This window comes from Camarhynchus parvulus, chromosome 1A (genome assembly GCF_901933205.1).
Source record: "Camarhynchus parvulus chromosome 1A, STF_HiC, whole genome shotgun sequence".
In the NCBI taxonomy this organism is placed as follows: Eukaryota; Metazoa; Chordata; class Aves; order Passeriformes; family Thraupidae; genus Camarhynchus; species Camarhynchus parvulus.
This window is the reverse complement of record NC_044586.1, coordinates 29,023,410-29,040,850: the sequence shown is the minus strand read 5'-3', so window position 1 is coordinate 29,040,850 and position 17,441 is coordinate 29,023,410. Positions and strand designations below refer to the sequence as shown.

The window sequence follows — 17,441 nt, the reverse complement described above, 5'->3', positions numbered from 1 at the left end:
CCCTAAATACTCATATGAAATATTTATGAGGGTTTTTTTCTTATTTGTTGTCAGGACAGCTGCATAAGGCAGAGCTTGGGAAGAAAGTACAAAGAAACCTGCATACCTTTAATGAACCTTACACCCACAAGCAAAGAATGACTAACTACACAGCATGGTATGCCCACTTACTATTCAAGGAATGCAGGGAAAATGAGAAAATGGCCAAAATATAAAAGTGTAGATATTTGTAAACTTAGTCTAAGGACAAAAAAGAAAAGGATAATTAAATATATCATTAATTTTTCCATTGTTTCAACATCTCAACATCCAGGCCTCCACATTTCATACATATTCAAATAAGAAATTTACTAACTTATATTTAACTTAGATATATTTTCCAGAAAGTCACATGGCCTTGATATGTAGCCATCAGGAAATGGGGGTCTTGATTCCTTTGGTGGGCTGCTCAAAGGACAAAACTCATTGTGAAAAATGTCTCTTCTACTTCCCCAAAATGCCTCGATTCAGGCATTTCCCAGACTTTTCTTTATCTCCTTTCCATAAGGCTGTAGGATTCTTCCTCACCCAGCACTTGATGCCAGGAAGGTTCTTTCAGGTTGTTAAGTGACTCCTCAGAGCTGTCCTTTTGATATGCTGACCAGGACAGAGAGCACTTTCAACCCCATGTCACCCTGGCGGCACTGCTCAGCCCTCTCCCCAGCTCCTGAAGTCCTTGCACCAACATTGACACCAAGGTGAGAAGCAGATTCCCAGCATCTGTCATGTCACATTTCAAAGTAAAGTCACACCTTTCCTTTGCCCAATTGTTATACACCCAAGGGTCTCTCACTTTCTGCCCTAACAGTGTGTTGTTAGCTGCTACTCCTGCTCATCTGCCAAGCTGCAAATTCATCCCAGCCACTGCAGTTTCCCATTGCATGGACAGAGGACCTGTATTTCTTACACCTAAGTGACTTTGAATATGTTTCAATAAAGTCAAATATAACATAAACAGACTGCATAGAAGCAATACAGAGCACTCAGTACCAGCACTTTATTGCCCTTGTTTGTGTTCCTCCAAATGGTGGCACACAGGCATTTTAAGAGCAGAGATTTTATATGAACTTTCAAAACACTATTGAAAATCCTTAACAGCACTTTTCCAGTGCTGGTCCCTGTAGAGCCTGACTGGAAGCATTTCCATTCAGTGGTGTGTCTCCATTGACAGTCTTTCTGAGAACTCCATTTATGGTGTCCTATGATACATTATACAGCTCTTAACAAAGCTATTAAGACTGGAAAAAATATCCAAAGAAATGAAAACTCTGTATGTTAGAGCACCAAGGGACAAAGATCCTCTTCTCTCTGAAATCAAGTAGAGCCCGGGAATGTTTATTGCTGAAAGTAAGAGCAGACACAATCTAAAAAAATTAAACCACAACATACTCCTATATTGCCACATTCACAGAGGAAATTAATTTGCAGCAATCAACATCTTTCCCTCTAATCCAAGGTAACAATAATCAGTGTAACCTATGTAAAATATTTGCAATCTGAATATTTATCAAATGCATAAATATAAATCAAAATATTAGCTGAATCTATCTAATTGAACAAAAAGTCTACATAAGATGAATGATATTAGTCACCTGAGAAAGTTTTTAGTGGATTAACTAAAACAACCATTAGTATTCACAAGTATAGACAAAAAGCCAAGACTGAATAGCAACTTTGAAATATCAAACTAAGCAAAAGAAAATGAGCTGCAATTATTTATTTCTAAGCCTATTACTTTACAGGTGGGATAAATTCATTCCATGATCATATCAGCACATCATCACACAAAACCTGTGATATTCAGCTGACAGGGGATGTATAAATATTATTGTGCAATAAAACACACAGAACAAGGTAAGAACAAAGAGACTGCCTTATACCATTTAAAGGAAACACAAGTGAAAATCTAATGAGAAACAATGAAAGTTAAAGGGCTCCTGTGCTGCTGGGAGGATGAGCCCACTGCCTGGCCCTTCTCACCCTCACTCAGCTTGGAGCTTTAGCTGAACAGGCAAACAGGACTGGGAGGCAGCTTTATTCACATTCAACGAGAGATAAGGTGGAGCTCAGTGCCCCACCTAAAACAAAGAAGGTCTAAGAGGCTGTCTACTGCTCTCTGCTCCTCTAGTGACCCTGGCTACCCTTCCCTGTGATGCCCAAGCATCCTCCAAGCCATGAGAAAGCCCTATTTCACATGCCAATTTGACATGAACCTCACCCTAGTTTCATGGAGCAAAAAAACCCCAAACAGTTTGGAGTATCATAGCAGTCTGCTAAAGTAGGAGAAGAGGGCAGCCACAGTTGTTTCCAAAATTTATTTCATATTTCATAATGATGATGTTAGAGTTGCCTTGGCTCCCTAGCTGCCCTTCTGGATTTTAAAGCCTCAAAGCTTGGCAGCAGCACACGCCTCTTGTGCAAAATGGGTGTGACAGAAGACAAAGATAGCAATAATCTGGACTTATGTAAGAAAAATCAGTTTTAATCTTATTCTGACTCTTCATGGTTAACTGCTGATACCACCCTCAGTGGATTAGAAAAAAAAAAGGTGAACAAGTGTGTGATCTCTAGGTATTACAGAAAAGTAGTACTATATAAGTGCCTTAAGGTCCCCCAGGAAACCAGCAGCAGTACTGGGAAGGGCAGACACAATTTTTGTGAGACTGCAGAGTACTACAGGCAGCATCTATCCCCCAGAGGGGTTTGACTCTAGAAAACAATCATGTCAAATTGTCAGGAGAGCCCCTTCACCAGGCACTTCCCAGGATGCAGTGAGCATACATCCCCAGCACTTTGGTAGCCACCATCACTGCTTTTCTATTCCCCTGGGCTTGCAATGCCCATGTTCTGTCCTGTCAATCTCCAAGTTGTTTATATACAGGAGCCTGCTACTCCTGTCACAACCCCACACAACTGAACTGAGGGCTCAGTTTATCTGACAGGGAGGGTTACAGCTCCAACAGCCACCACCCATGAGCAGGAGACCAGCTAAATTCCCTGTACACAACACAGGACTGCTGTCTGGCAGCTGGAAAAACACAAGCTGGTCCAGTGTATTTTACATGTAAAGTCAGTGTAGCTTATATAAAAAAAACAACCAAAACCAAAAACCAAAAACAAACCAGCCAGGAGTGTGTTTAACTCCTATTAGAACACTCTTTTCTCAAGGAAGCTGTACGTAAAATGTCCAGTGAGCTTAACTTGATTAGCAATTAACTTTAACATCAATCCAAAGTGAATCCAATAATTTCCAGTTTACTTTGAAGCAAAACAGCAGAATTTTGCCTCTTGTGTTTGGTAACTGGCTTTTTAAAACCAAAAGAAGCATGAGATGAAGACTAAAATAAATATCTATTTCTTCCTTACATCAAGAAAATAATACCTATATGTTAGAGCACAGTACACTATTCCCTGGCAAAGTGTGCATGCCCACAGGCACAGAGCACAGGAAGATGCCATGAGGTGAGCCAAACCCTGCAATTTCTCAGAAATAAATTTCCACCGTTCCAACTACTCGGGAACATGTTCCCGAAATTCAGGAAACACACTGCTGATTATTTCCTCTAAGCTACTGCAGTTCCAGTGCATTTCAAAATGAACATGTGAGCAGAGTTAGCTGTTCTTCACTAGGGGCACTAGGAGTTAGTAAAATAGGTACAGGTACCTTCATCAATACACTGCAAGTTAAGGTACACTACATGTGGGACCATTCAGAAGGAGAGGGTGAGACTTCCCTAATGACCCAGAGTCAGTGATATCTGAGCAAGCTCCCACTCACTTCATCTGGACAGAACCCAGTGCTTACTCCAGAGTGCATCCCTTCTAGCCTGGGACGCTGAAATTTGAAGATTTTCCTATGAAGGGTCTGTTTCTTCTCTTCATTGACCATCAGGAGAGTCAAGGGAACAGGTCTCAGACTCAGGCATGGAAATTACCGGAGAGATTAATATTGTGAGAGAGGAGACAATAGGCCAGGGAGGGAGAGGCATTCTCAGCTGGATGCTGAGGACTAATAACAGAGGTGAAAAGCCCCACTGAAATTATTTTCTTCCCCTGAGGATCACTCTCTCCAACTCCTGATAAAAACCAATGAAATTACATCAATTCAAACAACACCTATGTCACAGACAGTTCATAAAGGGGCATTGATTCATGGCTCAACCATTTTGCAATGACATTTAACATGACCTAACTTTAGATTTTCATTTGACTTTCCACCCTCCAGTTTCTCCTATTCCCTCCTCTCACTGCCATTTCTCCAAAAGGAAGAACATCAGATAAAAAAAATCTATGTATAAGAATTCTCACCACATTTCCAGGGAGAAAGACACAGGAGGCTTTCTTGCTCTTGGTTGTGCCCACCACTTTTTTTCATAAATATTTTGCAACAATAATTGCTTAACCATATCATAGTATTTACAGAAACTTCTCACACATTTTATGCCATTCCAGCACCTTCTCTCATAGTAATAATTTAGGTTCCTGTATCCTTGCATGGGTGTACTTCTAGATACACGCAGCTTGTAAGTGACTGAACTGTTAAATATTTTTAGTAATGTGACCATTCTTGAAAACAGAAGGTGGTGTGCAGACCCACCACAGGAACAGCCACTCAACCACAATTACCTCCCTCCAAATAACTTCCACTTTAAAGGGTTCTTTCTCTAGGAATCACTAGCCAAAAAAGATCTTTTTGTAGTTTATATCATACCCCTCCACCAGCAGCAGCAGAATAACTGCCTTGTACCCACTGCAGCTGCCCTGGCTGCTGGCTGTATCTGCAACATGGGCAGGATGCACTCTGCCCACAGCTCTGTCTGGAAAGCTGCTGCAGAGAAAACAATCACTTGAGAACCTAACTCCAGCAAATCAGCACTGCCATTTATCTTGGACTACAGTAACAGTGGAGGCAGTCAAACACACACCAAACTCAGGGACCATGAGGATGAAGGATAGGTTTATCCACTGAGTAGTGGATGTGCACAGCCAGCTCCTCAGAGCAGGGCTGCTGTGCTTCCTATGAGCAGATAACACGAACACTGCTGAGTGGCACCCCACGTTCCCATAGGTGTCCCAAAATCTGCTCTGCAATGCTTGTGAGGTTTCTAGCAAGCACACTTATTAGTTTACAGGCAAAATTTGCCAGGCTTATTAGTGTAGGAGCCCAGGGCGATGAGAGTTAGAACAAATGGAAACTTTCAAATGCACACAAGAAAGAGGTAAGCTAAAACTGAAAGCTTGTTAGATTTTTCTCCCTTGTAAATTCCCTCATTTGTCCTCAAGGACAGCATATAAACATGTACATTGCAGCCCATGTGATCAGACACTCTCTCAAGAACTATAAACAGCGGAGCTATGAATCATTAATAGGCTGGAATTGCATTCAGTTCCTTCCCACTGACTCACCATATGGATCATTTGTCTGGTCTTTCACCTTCCCCACTTCTCTCCCTCCCCCACAGATCACACATGACCCCTTCCTGAAATTCCAGCACGGGGTGGGGGGAGGTTTGCTGGGTCCATGTTGGCTCTGGCAGGCAGGTGACAGGAGCCGCTCTCAGTGCAGGTGCTGAGCTCAGCCCCGGCTGTCTGCCGAGGCTCCCAGCTCCCGGCACTGCGCTCCCACCGCGGCTCAGGCGCTCCAGTCCGACGGGACACAAGTCTAGCGACCCTCACAACTTCAGCTCATTTAGAGCAAGAGTCAGAAAAGCCATTTCTGCCACCCCACCTACCAGAATGGTAGTTTCTCACAAAGTGGAGGAAGAAATGGATTTGGGTAGTTACACATCTTAACCCACTGCAGCTAGGTCGGACTGAGCAATACATCAATCAAAGCTTTCATCTTTCATTTAAAAGAGAAAGGTAAAGCCTGTTCCTAGCCTTCATGGTCGTAGAAAAAAAAAGTGTTGAAGTTATGACTTCCAAATCTTCAAAGGCAGATCGTAAATAAAAGTGCTGACATTTCTTGCTTTTAAGCAAATCACATACTGGAGTGTGACTCATGAACATTGGAACTGGCAAGCACCAAGGCAATCATGTTGAGAATGAGATCATGATGCAGTAGGTGTGCAGCATTCTCTTTTCAGCCTATTCACTATCTCCATTCTACAGTAATAAAGAAGAAAGTTTCTTTTCAGTCAATAATAAAGACCTTAATGTGCCTTCCAGGGCCCATGGAAATAATAAAAAGTACATTTCTGCTTCACTAAGAAAGCTTTTGATACATACTTGATCTCATAAAATACTGAAGGGCATATGACATATCCACATGAATAAGCCAAAAGGCTCCACGGTACTCATACCAGTAAAATTAGGAATGTGCAGAGGCTGAGGTCCTATATTTTAAAACACTGGAGCACCAATTTCCATTTTATTGTTTGTAAACTGCTTGCAAAGGGATGTTCCTGTAGAGAGGAGGGCATAACAAAAGGGGCAAGAAAAAGAAATTACATATCTGTACTGCAGGATTAGTCATGGGGTTACATCAGTTTAATAATTCAGGAGACATTTTGTACATATATCAGGTTGGCTTGGAATTAACTTAAACTTCAGTAAATTCTATGAATAGTGATTTCAAATTTGAATGACATGCACGTATTTTTCTAGTGAATAATTGCAGAAACTATCGCTTTCAGTATTCAGAGCCAGGATTCTGCTGCTCACGATGCAAGGCTTGTCAATTCTGCAAGCAACAAGCTTTGAAGATAGTCACAGGAACATTTGGATAAACAATCAAGAAGATATATTTGTTCAGCTGTCCCTTCTAAAAAGTACTTACATATCTGTGACATGCTTTTCCTCAATTATATTATAAAAGCCTCACCTATGTTAAATGTATCCAGACGACAAAGAAAGTATGATAAATACCATCAAAATTTACAATCTGGTACCTTCATCACACAGACACAGGTCCTTTACAAACATTGAACTAAATTTATCATTTTCCTTAATGTCATCATGATTCAGGCTGATACTGCCACTTGCACTGCCTTCTTTTTTCCCTACTGATCCACAAACAGATTGACCTCATGCTGCCTGCAAGCAAAGGAGTTAGACAATAGACTGCAAATGACAAAGGATGCAGGAAGATAGGAGTTAAAAACTAAATTATTATAACAAAGGCTACATCTAGAGGTGGAACTGCAAACTTGGTTAATATCACTAGTATAACTTTATAGCATTAGAAGTGCCACACGAGCACCTTGATTTTATTTTGTAGTGAGGATACAGAGTTTTTCACACTTGTAAATAAATACCTAACTTACACACTACAGAATGTGAATGTTACCATACAGAAGCAACTGCTCTGTTGCACCCATCTAGGGAAGTGTGCTAGGCTCAACCAAAACAGACCTTTGGCTGCTTCTTCAGCCGCCTGCTTACCAGAAACCAGAGCAATCTGCCTCCTACGTTACAAAGTATTGACATGAATATACAAAGTAAAAAATACCTTTGCTTTATTTCCTGTCAGCCCAGTAACACATTGATTAAAATGTTACAAACATTCCCTTAGCTACAATTTGCTCTAGAACACAAAAGATCCTGAAAATCTACTCAACTGAATAGCAAATTGACACAACCTGCAAATTCACATACCGAAAAATTAAAGAGAAAAATAGGAATACATGTTCCTGTTAATACCAACGTCTTAAGGCATAAAAAGTGAATAAGGTGGATAATCGCCCCCCATCTACGCGAAATTACAATCTTCAGAACACCTGCAGTGACTTGAATTAAATCACAGCCAGCAGGGACTTCAATATGACCCACTGAAAAATAGTCTAATAATTAAATGTGTACGTATATATACATTTATACAAGAAATTTATATATGTACCCATATATACATACAAATAAAACTTTGTTTAATCTTCAGTGCAGAAGAAATATTGTCTTTTGATATTCTTTTTAACATATAAGAAACTCAGTAACTTGTGCCCAGCAAAACTATAAACCCACCAATTATTACATGTTCTTACATTACAAAAAGCAAAAATTGAATTTTATAGAACACAGGAAAGCAAGGGCACACTGTTGGAAACTCTCAATTGCAGCCAATGTCATCAGATGACTCACTGGCACTAGAAATCTGTCTTTAAGCTGATCTGTGAGTTAGAAGATGTAGCCAAGCCTTAGCTCCATGTTAGAGCTCCTTAGGTAAGTGTTGCTGCCTGGAACCCAACTGTGAAAGCTAGGCAGCATCCTCAGCCCTGACACTGTCCTTGGGCATTCCAGACACTGCTGCTCTTTGCCTACATTCAAGGCTGCTCCAAGAAGACTGAAGTTCTCCTCCCTTGCATCCTTACCGTGCTTACAGGTTCATGTTTATCATTTCATTCAGTTACATAATCAGCACATAGAACAATCACACTGGATTTTACAGTGCCCCAGAGAAAGTGAAAGCTTGAGGTTTCCTGATATCTAAAAGGTAAAAGCTACACCTCTCAAGAAAACATTAGAAGACTGTTGCAAGCCATGATGAGACACTGAGCAGCTGACCACAGGAATCACTTCGCTCTGCAAAAACATAATCGACATTCCCTCAGCCTGGGATTTTTCTCATCCTGTATGATCCTGTTTCCCCTCCTCATATGTTGTCACCAGTCACTTTCAGTAAAGAAAACCTGGAAACCTGAATATGCAGCATTTCACTTGTTTTCCTTGGTTGTGAGTCAGTTTTCCTCGCCAGCTTTGCAGTCACGGCATTGCAATAGTACAAGGGCAAACATCTGCTGTCAGGCATGCAGCATTACTGCTTGTGTGGATTTCTTCCCAGCAGCTGGGAGGAAACGCTCCTTCTTGTTTAGACAAAAATATCAAATGGTTAGGAAATAAGGAGTTAGGAAAAGATGTATACAAGGTTCACGCTTGAGAAACACAAGAGCACAGCCTTAGCCACTAAGAAAATTCCACTAGACATGAAGTTAACAATAATTTAGATCTGTTCATTTATGGTAAGTCAGCCATTTTACTGTTGACCTACTTTGTATCAGCAATAATTTGTCACAGTGCATTCTCCAACTGCTACTGAAAGAAAGGTTGAAACCATACATTAAGAGCAGAGTGTCAAAGCAACTGATGTTAATTATACCCCACAATTCCTATGTTGATGAAATTGTCACTGCTAACTATTACTACAGCATTTATTGTCTAAGCCCAGCTTGCTCTACCAACCCCTGAAAGCCACTGAATTAACATCCTGCTTCTCAGTGTTCACATTGGAATGTAAATCCGAAACGTGTAAAAATAACCTCTGCCATTACACCAAGAATGTGTAAATACACGTTCCTTTTTTGGGAGAAGTATTTATCTCGTCTATACATGTTTCACTCTTTAAACTAAAAACAGCTTTAATGTTCTTCAGTCAAGTGGCAGTTTTTTGCCAATAAAAACTATTTTCTCTTAAAATTATGGCATTAAGTAGAAGAATCTTTGTAAAATATAGAGTACTACTTGATTTATGGAAATTCAGAAATAAGCTTTACGTAGACACACAAAAAAGAAAAGCAGCAGTGTTCTTTGTTGCATTCATTGCTAACCTGCACAATAACAAGAGATCATATTCTCCCAGCATAAACAAGGTTAATTAGAAGGACACCTTATGCGTATTGAGTGTTCATGTTCCATGACATCTGCTTAATTTGGTGACAGAAATGTTTACAAGCATCAGCACAAACCAACCACTCCAGAAGCACTAACTGGATTCTTTATGGTTTGCACATCTTTATGGTAAACTGTTTTGTAAGGTTCTACTGCTGCAGTACAGTTCCCCCTGCTTCTAAATAATCTCTCAAGCTTTTCCCTTACCCATTTAAATTGAAGGCAGTCAAAAACATACAGGCTTAACAATATTTAGCATTCAAAATTGTCATCTCTAAGATATGGCATGAGACATATAACTTGGTATGATCCAAGAAGACTCGTTTTGTGATAAAAATAGAAGACTTTCTTATCCTATGAATAAGGAATGAAGACTGTCATATCCTATGATCCAATATGAGATACAACAAAAGCGTAAGTCAGTGATGGTATTTTCACATCAGAAAAGTGCCTCATGTTATTTCCAAAATCTTGTGTAGATTGATAGAACAATAATATCCTGTGGCATAGTGGCCTGTCATATACAGATCTACTTGAAAATCTTTGGAGAGTCAGCAGAAAAGTGGAAAACTAAAATCAACATTATTAGCAATTGAATGAGAATCCTCACATCTCTGTTCAACCAAAAAAATGACACTAAGATCTACAGGAAGAAAAAAATTATGGTCCAAATGGCTGCTTAATCCAGATGTACATTTCCAGAATAAGCAGGAGAAAAACACAACTGCAAAGAGAACAAAACAACAGAGTTTCTTACAGGATATATGTAATACAACTCTCTATAGGAGGAGCATCATTACCAAACATAAATACAAAAGTAGCACTGAGTGGTAGGATATGATACCACACAGTAGCACAGTGGGGGAACACACTGTCAGAAAAAAAATAATTTTGCTCACCTGGCATAAACTAGAAAGCAACTGTACACTTTATAAAAAGACATTCACTGAATGGTCAACAAGTCTGAGCAGATCAATCCATCACTCTGAGATGGATAAATATCAGAACCTCCTACAGCTGAGACTGCCCTCAGAACAACTACAGGACTATTCAAGGAAAGTCAGCTAATTTAACTAACGTGCACTGATCAAGCAGGTCTTGAATGCGTTCTCATCGCTAACATTTGCATTAAAATAACAGCCTTGCCTGTTTCGTAATGGCGCCTCAAATGAAATTCAAAAGTGACAAGCATTTAGCTTAGTGTGCTGTTTGTTCTACCTGCAACAAAACACAGGATTGGCAACAGCCTATTGTCTCACAGACATACTCCACTTCTCTCAGGAGTCCTTATGCCCTGCTGCCACAGTATGCTAAGTACTTTCAAAATCAGACAAGGGCACATTGTGTGCACATTGGGGTATATTTAAATTCTAGCTGGAATAAATCCCAGCAACTCTGAGGACATGGGTTGTACCAATCACTACTTACAGCTGCAGTTCAAAATTATGCCATGAATGAAAGCACCTTACCGTAAAAGGACTAAAATGTTAACGATCTAAAGGAGCAGGCTCACTCTTGGTTAAGTGTCACATGCCAGTCTCACAGATGGAACACTTGCTGCCTCACAAAGCTATGCTTAATTTACCAAAAAGAAAGTACTGACAGCTGATGCTTTCATAATGCACACAGCTCACGTCAAAGACCAACTATACAGCTACCCCTTCTGATGCTGCTCTTGCTGTGCAGCAGAAAAGACTGCAGGCTGCACCACAATATACCAAGCATGGTTCAGCCATCAGTGAGCTTCATGAAAGTTTAATACAGCTTTAAAGCCAGGCTCAATGTTTTCCTTCTACTCAGATACACTTCTGCTGTCTGCAGACAAATAACACAACAGAAATTGTGGTTTGAGTACTCCTACTACTAGAATAAATTTCTTGCTTTAACAATTTGAAGTGACATCTTAAGAGAATTTTTAAGGTATCAAAACACGAGCCTTGACTCTATGCACGAGTTACACCTATACTTTACTACAACACAGGCTCACTCTGAAGCCTTGGTCATACATCTTTTGTCAGATGGCTACAGAGCGAGGTCTTTAAAGTTCACTGCTTCAGGAGCACTTACACTTCCACCACTCCATGCCAGAAAGCCATAGGGCCAGAGAAGCCCTGGCAATACTTTGAAGTGCTGAATATTGCCATGAATATGCAGATCAATGTAAAAATGGTAATTGTAAATTTGAACTTTCAAAAAAACAAAGGGAAAGAAATTACTTAAAAAAAGCTGGACAGTTCAGTCTTATGTTTTGCTTATGTATAACCAGCTATATTACAGATCAGCTATATTACAAAGCCATGAACTGGAGATACAACACATTACTACTGCCTAATTGTAAAGGCTCATTCATAGTTGAGCAGGAGCTGCAACAACTCCTGGCAAGTCTGATGCTCAGTTCTCCCATAGTTTGCAAGCTTGGCTGGCAAGTAATGATGGCTATCCTTTCATTCAGAGCATCAACAGCAGTTCTTGTGACTGAAGTGACCAAGGTGGGTAGGCCTTTTATTAAGCACTCACAGAACAAAGTACACAGGAGATAAGGAACAGAAAAGTCTTGAGTTTTACTCCAGCACTCTGACAAGTGTAAGTGGAGTGGTAAAGAATTTCTCTCAAGTGTATCTGCTGCGCTGTACACAAATGACATTAGTGTGGTGCTTAAGTGAATCACATCTCTACTTCATCCATTAACTATGAATACACATATAAGTATGGGCTTCTCACTTCGCCTCAGCCAACCTTTAAAGTTTGGGAAAAAAGATCAACATACCTTTTGTTGAATCCAATCTTAATGATTTCTAAAGTGAAAGTCTTGCATCTGAAGAAAGCAAAAGGCAGCAATCTGCTCTTAAGGCTAAGGGACACTTGTCCCAACTCTTATTGTGCAGGGAATCCATCAGGTAAGAACTGTGAACTCGTGAGCAAGTAGGTCACAATGGACATTTAGGTTTGCTATATCCTTCATCAGGAAGCCAAGTAAACTTTAATCCTCTGGATTTATTCAAGTCATCTTTGGTGGATGTTATTTCTGTACCTTTTCCTCATATCCTGGAATTACTGGCCCTGAAGTTATTTCCACATTGACTGTTTTTACAAGGTTTAAAGTGACATATACATCGTGTTCCCCTAAACTTCCCAAGCATTTATACGTGAGGTCTTCATTAATCCAGGTCTGTACCAAGTGTTCCCTAGCATCAGGGTGCCACTGATGTTCTTAGGCCTTTATAGTACCTATTTTATTTCTACTGTGAGACAAAAATAATTTATCTGATCCTATGTAATCACGACAAGAGATTAATTAAAATGCCAAGATAGGAAACAATTTATTATAGAGAGAAGAAAAATTTCTCATCCAAAATATAGAAATCTGTACAACTTTGCCACAATCAATATACATGAACTGTACAAATTTACACCAGTTCATAATTTACCAAATAAAAGATGACTAACAAAGTTCACAAAATAGATGGTGGTTTGTGGAAAAGACTTTTACCCAATTAAGAACAAGGAAATTACAAACCAGACCTCCACTTTCTAAAAATAAGAAGTTTACTCAGTCTTAGAAAACTACAAGCTAGCAAATGTACAGATAGCTGGCTGGTGCTAACACCACAGTTCAGACAGTGTCTTTATATGGTCTTTTTAAAGCCTGTTGCCATGGCAGATTCTGATCACTTGCTACTTTTGAGGCCAATGTAAAGATCTGACCATTTCCCCAGGTTATTCTTACTATTTTTCTCTTATGTACATTTATACATATTTGTAAGTGCTAGGTAAAAGTCTGAAAATTAAAATTTCCAGTACAATGGTGTTCATAAGTCTTGTTACTGAGCTGCCAAAAATGCTAACAATTAATAAATGTAATAGTGCAAATTTACTCTGCAAGACCTACTGCAGAGAATCACTTTATAAATACAGATCGGGGTTGAAAATTGGTGTAGAAATTAAGTCAGGTGTCTTGGAGAAACTGACACTTCCTAGATCTTCTTACTCCCTAGCAAGCTGCAATCATTTTGACTCACAGGCTATTAAATCACTGAAAGGTACTGTCCAAACTATGGCACTGTCACTTTAAGAATACCACTCTAACGTGTGCCAGATCTTCACAGCTGTGACATGGTTTAAATTCCATAATCCATCCCCAGAGGTGCCCACCCAAAGTAAAAACCAAATTTATCCATCCATTTTAAGGTGATCCATCCACAGACTATATCTTAACCTGATACAGTCATCATATTGTAGCTTTTGGAAGGGCTAGTTCTGCCCAAGAGAAGTTCCTCCTTACAGCTTATTCTGCTGTCTACCATTTGCATGTTGGTGTTACTTTGGCTACCTCCTGCTGGTGCAGCTTCATAGAGCACACAGATGGAGCCATCCTCTCCAATGCGATAGGACACTTCGTACGGGTCAACCCAGAGAGTGAGTTCGCTCGGAAGAAGCTGAAACAGTTCCTGACTGCTCAATCCAATCCGCTGTGCTGCCTGTCCAATGAGAGGATCCATTTTATGGTTGATCCGGATACATCGGTAACCTGATCCCTTGCATGGCTTTTCTGGGAACCAGTGGTGTTTATAATGTTCTATAAAATAAAAAACAAACGTTATCGTCCTTAATTCCGCGCTGAAAGATACACGCAGCAATTGTTTGTCTCTTGCAAATTTCATACCTCAAGATCTTAATAAGCTTATTACTTTAGCATAAAATGACTTGAAAAATCAATATAGGTTTTATTTCTGATGATGATTTACGGAAGTGCAATGTCCCTTGGGAAGCACTCGTACAAAGTTACTGTTTTGTGCTACTGTATAGAGAACATCCACCACCAGAAAGGAGCGAAGAGCAACTTCCTGGCATTCAGAAAAACAAACACAAAAATACAGAAATTATTACATACATAACAGAAAAACTCAAGAGCTTCAAAACACCATAAACCAGGTAGGAAAAAAAGACCCTTTCCAACATCCTATTGAGATCACACCCATGCTTAGCTTGTCACATTCTAAGAACACCCAAAAATAACTAGGGAGGAAGCTGGGCAGCATTTACCGACTGACTCAAGCTGTATTACACCACTGCTCTTCCCAGCCTATTTTCCATGGCGAGAAACCAAGGACTTCACTTACCTCAGGAGTTTTATCCCACCCAAAACCCTATCGATCTGGGGTACTCGTAGCCATTACCGAGCCCACTGGGGCTTGGGATTACAAAACCCACTGGGCAGCGAAAGAACCCACGGAATTTGCTCCTAACCGGGGCTGTGGGCAGCTAAGAGACGCTTCCAGAAGAAAGAGGAACCGAGACTCATCGTTCACCGATGAATTTTACGTGACAAAAAAACCCAGTTTCGGAGCGTTTTTCTTTCTGGAAGCCGGGCGGTTTGAGCCCTCGGCGCGGAGCTCAAGTCCGGGCTGCTCGAAAGCTTTGTCTACGGAGGCACGGACGGGAGGGGGGAGCTGCCTGCGCGACGCCCGAGCCCCTTTTGTTTATACCCCGCTCCTGCCTCCCGCACCCGCCGGGGCCAGCTGGGCACGGAGGGCGCCCGCAAGGGGCAAGCCACGGCCGCGGAGCCCCAGTCATCCCCGCCGAGGGGCTCCAGTCCCTCGGAGGGACCGACCTTTCCTTTCCCCCTCTCCGGGCGCCCGCGGAGCGCGGTGCCGCCCGCACCGCCGGCAGCCCTGCCCGGGCGGGCGGCCCGCGGCGGACGGAGGAGAGCGGCTCCCGCCGCGCCCTCGCCGCCCTCACCTGCCAGCAGCTCCTGCAGGCACTGGCTGAAGGTCTGCAGCTGCCGCTCGTTCATCAGCCCCTTGGTCCGCAGGAACTTGGAGATGAAGCCCACGGCCGCGGCGATCTCACGTATCATGCTGGCCCGGGTGTACAGGGCGGGATGCATGGAGGCGGCGGCGGGCGGCAGCCAGGTCTCCGGGGCGGCCGGCGCTGGGGCGGGACGGGGCGCGGGGCGAGCGGCGCGGGACGGGACGGGGGCGGCGCGGCTCTAACTGGGCGCGGAGCAGGCGGCAGAGCCCAGATCACATCCCGGGGGCGGCAGCCTCCGCCTCCTCTTCCTACGGCAAGGGGGCGGCGGCGGCAGCAGCGGCGGCCGCGGCAGCGCTCCCCGCATTTCCTGCGGCGAGGGGCGAAGAGAGCCGCCCGCCGTCCACCGCTTCTTATAGCCGCTATCGACCGGAAGTGGCGTCACGGCGCCGGGGGCGCGCCGCCGCCAATCCGGCGATCGCACCATCGTGACGGCAGGTGGCGGGGCGGGGCTTGCCGGGGCGGGTGACGTAATCGGCTGTAAACAAATAGAGCCGGGGGCGCGCGCGGGGGTTGGTGCGAGGGGTCGCGTGCCCGCGCGAGGGCCTCCGCGTGCTGGGGCGCGCGCCCGCGCTGCGGGGGGCCGTGTGCGCGGGGGGCGGGGCGCGCGCACATGCGGGTCGTCTCCGCGCGCGTCTCCCGCGCGCGTCGGCGAGGGCAGGGCGCGGCGCGGCGCGGCGGGAACCCGCGCGAGCGCGGCCGCGCGCTGTCTCCGGGGAGCGCGGAGCCACGTCAGCGGCGGGGGCGGCGGGGTGGCCTGAGCGGCACCGCCCCGCGCAAGGGCGGCCGCAGCACGGCAGCGGCGGGGCGCTCCCACAGCGGCCGGTGAGCGTCTGTGCGCGGAGGCGGCGCAGGAGGCGACGTGTCTGCGCGTCCTCGCCTTTTCCCGACGTGTCTGAGCGTCCTCGCCTTTTCCCGGAGCGCAGGGGTGCGCCGGTGGCACAGGCAGTGCCCGGCGGCCCGGCAGCCGAGCGCGGCGCTCCCTCACGTTTGTGAGCCGTGCCCTTCGGGCCGCGTCCCCACCGCGATCTCCGGCCGGGGTCCTCCGCGCAGAACGAAGCCTTTGCCGGGCAGCCGGCGGCCCCGGGCCCGTGTGCCGGAGCACAGCGAAGCCTCGCACAGGCCGGCAGCCAGGCCTCGGCTCTGGCTCTCTGCGGACATCCCAAACATAGCGTCTGGCCCTGCACGGCCCCCGTGCGCCCCGCGCCTCCCCATCGCACTGAGCTGTTGTCCCAGGTATCCTGTCCCAAATCCCTTGCAGGGAGTGATGTATCAGCCAGTGACCGCCAAGAAGAGGGTCTGTCTCAGGCCTTCCAGTGCTGTTACCCTTTCTGCTAAAGAAAATGGGAGAGGAAAAAAAAAACGGCAGAAGATTTCTGTTTGGTTAGTTTGTTTTGGTTTTGTTAAAAAACACAAAAGTCTAGCTTCTTTGATAGAAACCTTATTCTTTCCCAAGGGCTTGTGCCCTACCCCCTTGCAAAGCTTCAAGTGAAAGACAGCCTGATATTTGCATGTACAGTTCTTACAGTCATCAATCAGAAATGAGCCCAACAAAGGCACACACAACACACGATTTCTTTTTCAGTGAAAATAATTCACTAATGAAATCTATAAGAAATATATGTGGGAAATAATTTGAATTAAAGATGAAAGTAAACAGGGTTTTTTTGCTTATCTGGTGTGAGAAATGTAACTTTATAGTGCTTTTTGGTCTTTTCTCTGCACACAGGATCTATTCTAGCGTAGTCTCCAGCCTCAGGGGACTCTATTTGACTGTATACACAAGGGAAATGTGCAAAGCACCTCCAAAAGATAATCAGGAGAGCTCAAACTCACAGCTTTACTGCATACTAAAAATGTTGGTGTGGGTTTTAGAGCATAGTCCCATTCATTTTCCCCCTACTAACTTCTGAGTATTTACATTAATAATCATGAGCTGATCCTCCATTCTGTGAGAAGGGAAGAGCTGCCAACCTGGCCTGTGCTCCTCAGGT

At 43.6% G+C, this 17,441-nt stretch overlaps 1 protein-coding gene across 1 annotated transcript; it reads right to left on the bottom strand.

The window, feature by feature from the left end:
* Window positions 1–12,934: 12,934 nt before the first annotated feature.
* Window positions 12,935–15,775, bottom strand: BTG1 (BTG anti-proliferation factor 1). Its single transcript, XM_030959385.1, has 2 exons — window positions 15,379–15,775; window positions 12,935–14,215 (listed from the first exon to the last, which is right to left on the bottom strand). Exons 1-2 carry the CDS (start codon window positions 15,524–15,526, stop codon window positions 13,851–13,853), a joined length of 513 nt encoding a protein of 170 aa, XP_030815245.1. The 5' UTR covers window positions 15,527–15,775; the 3' UTR covers window positions 12,935–13,850.
* Between the last annotated feature and the right edge of the window lie 1,666 nt (window positions 15,776–17,441).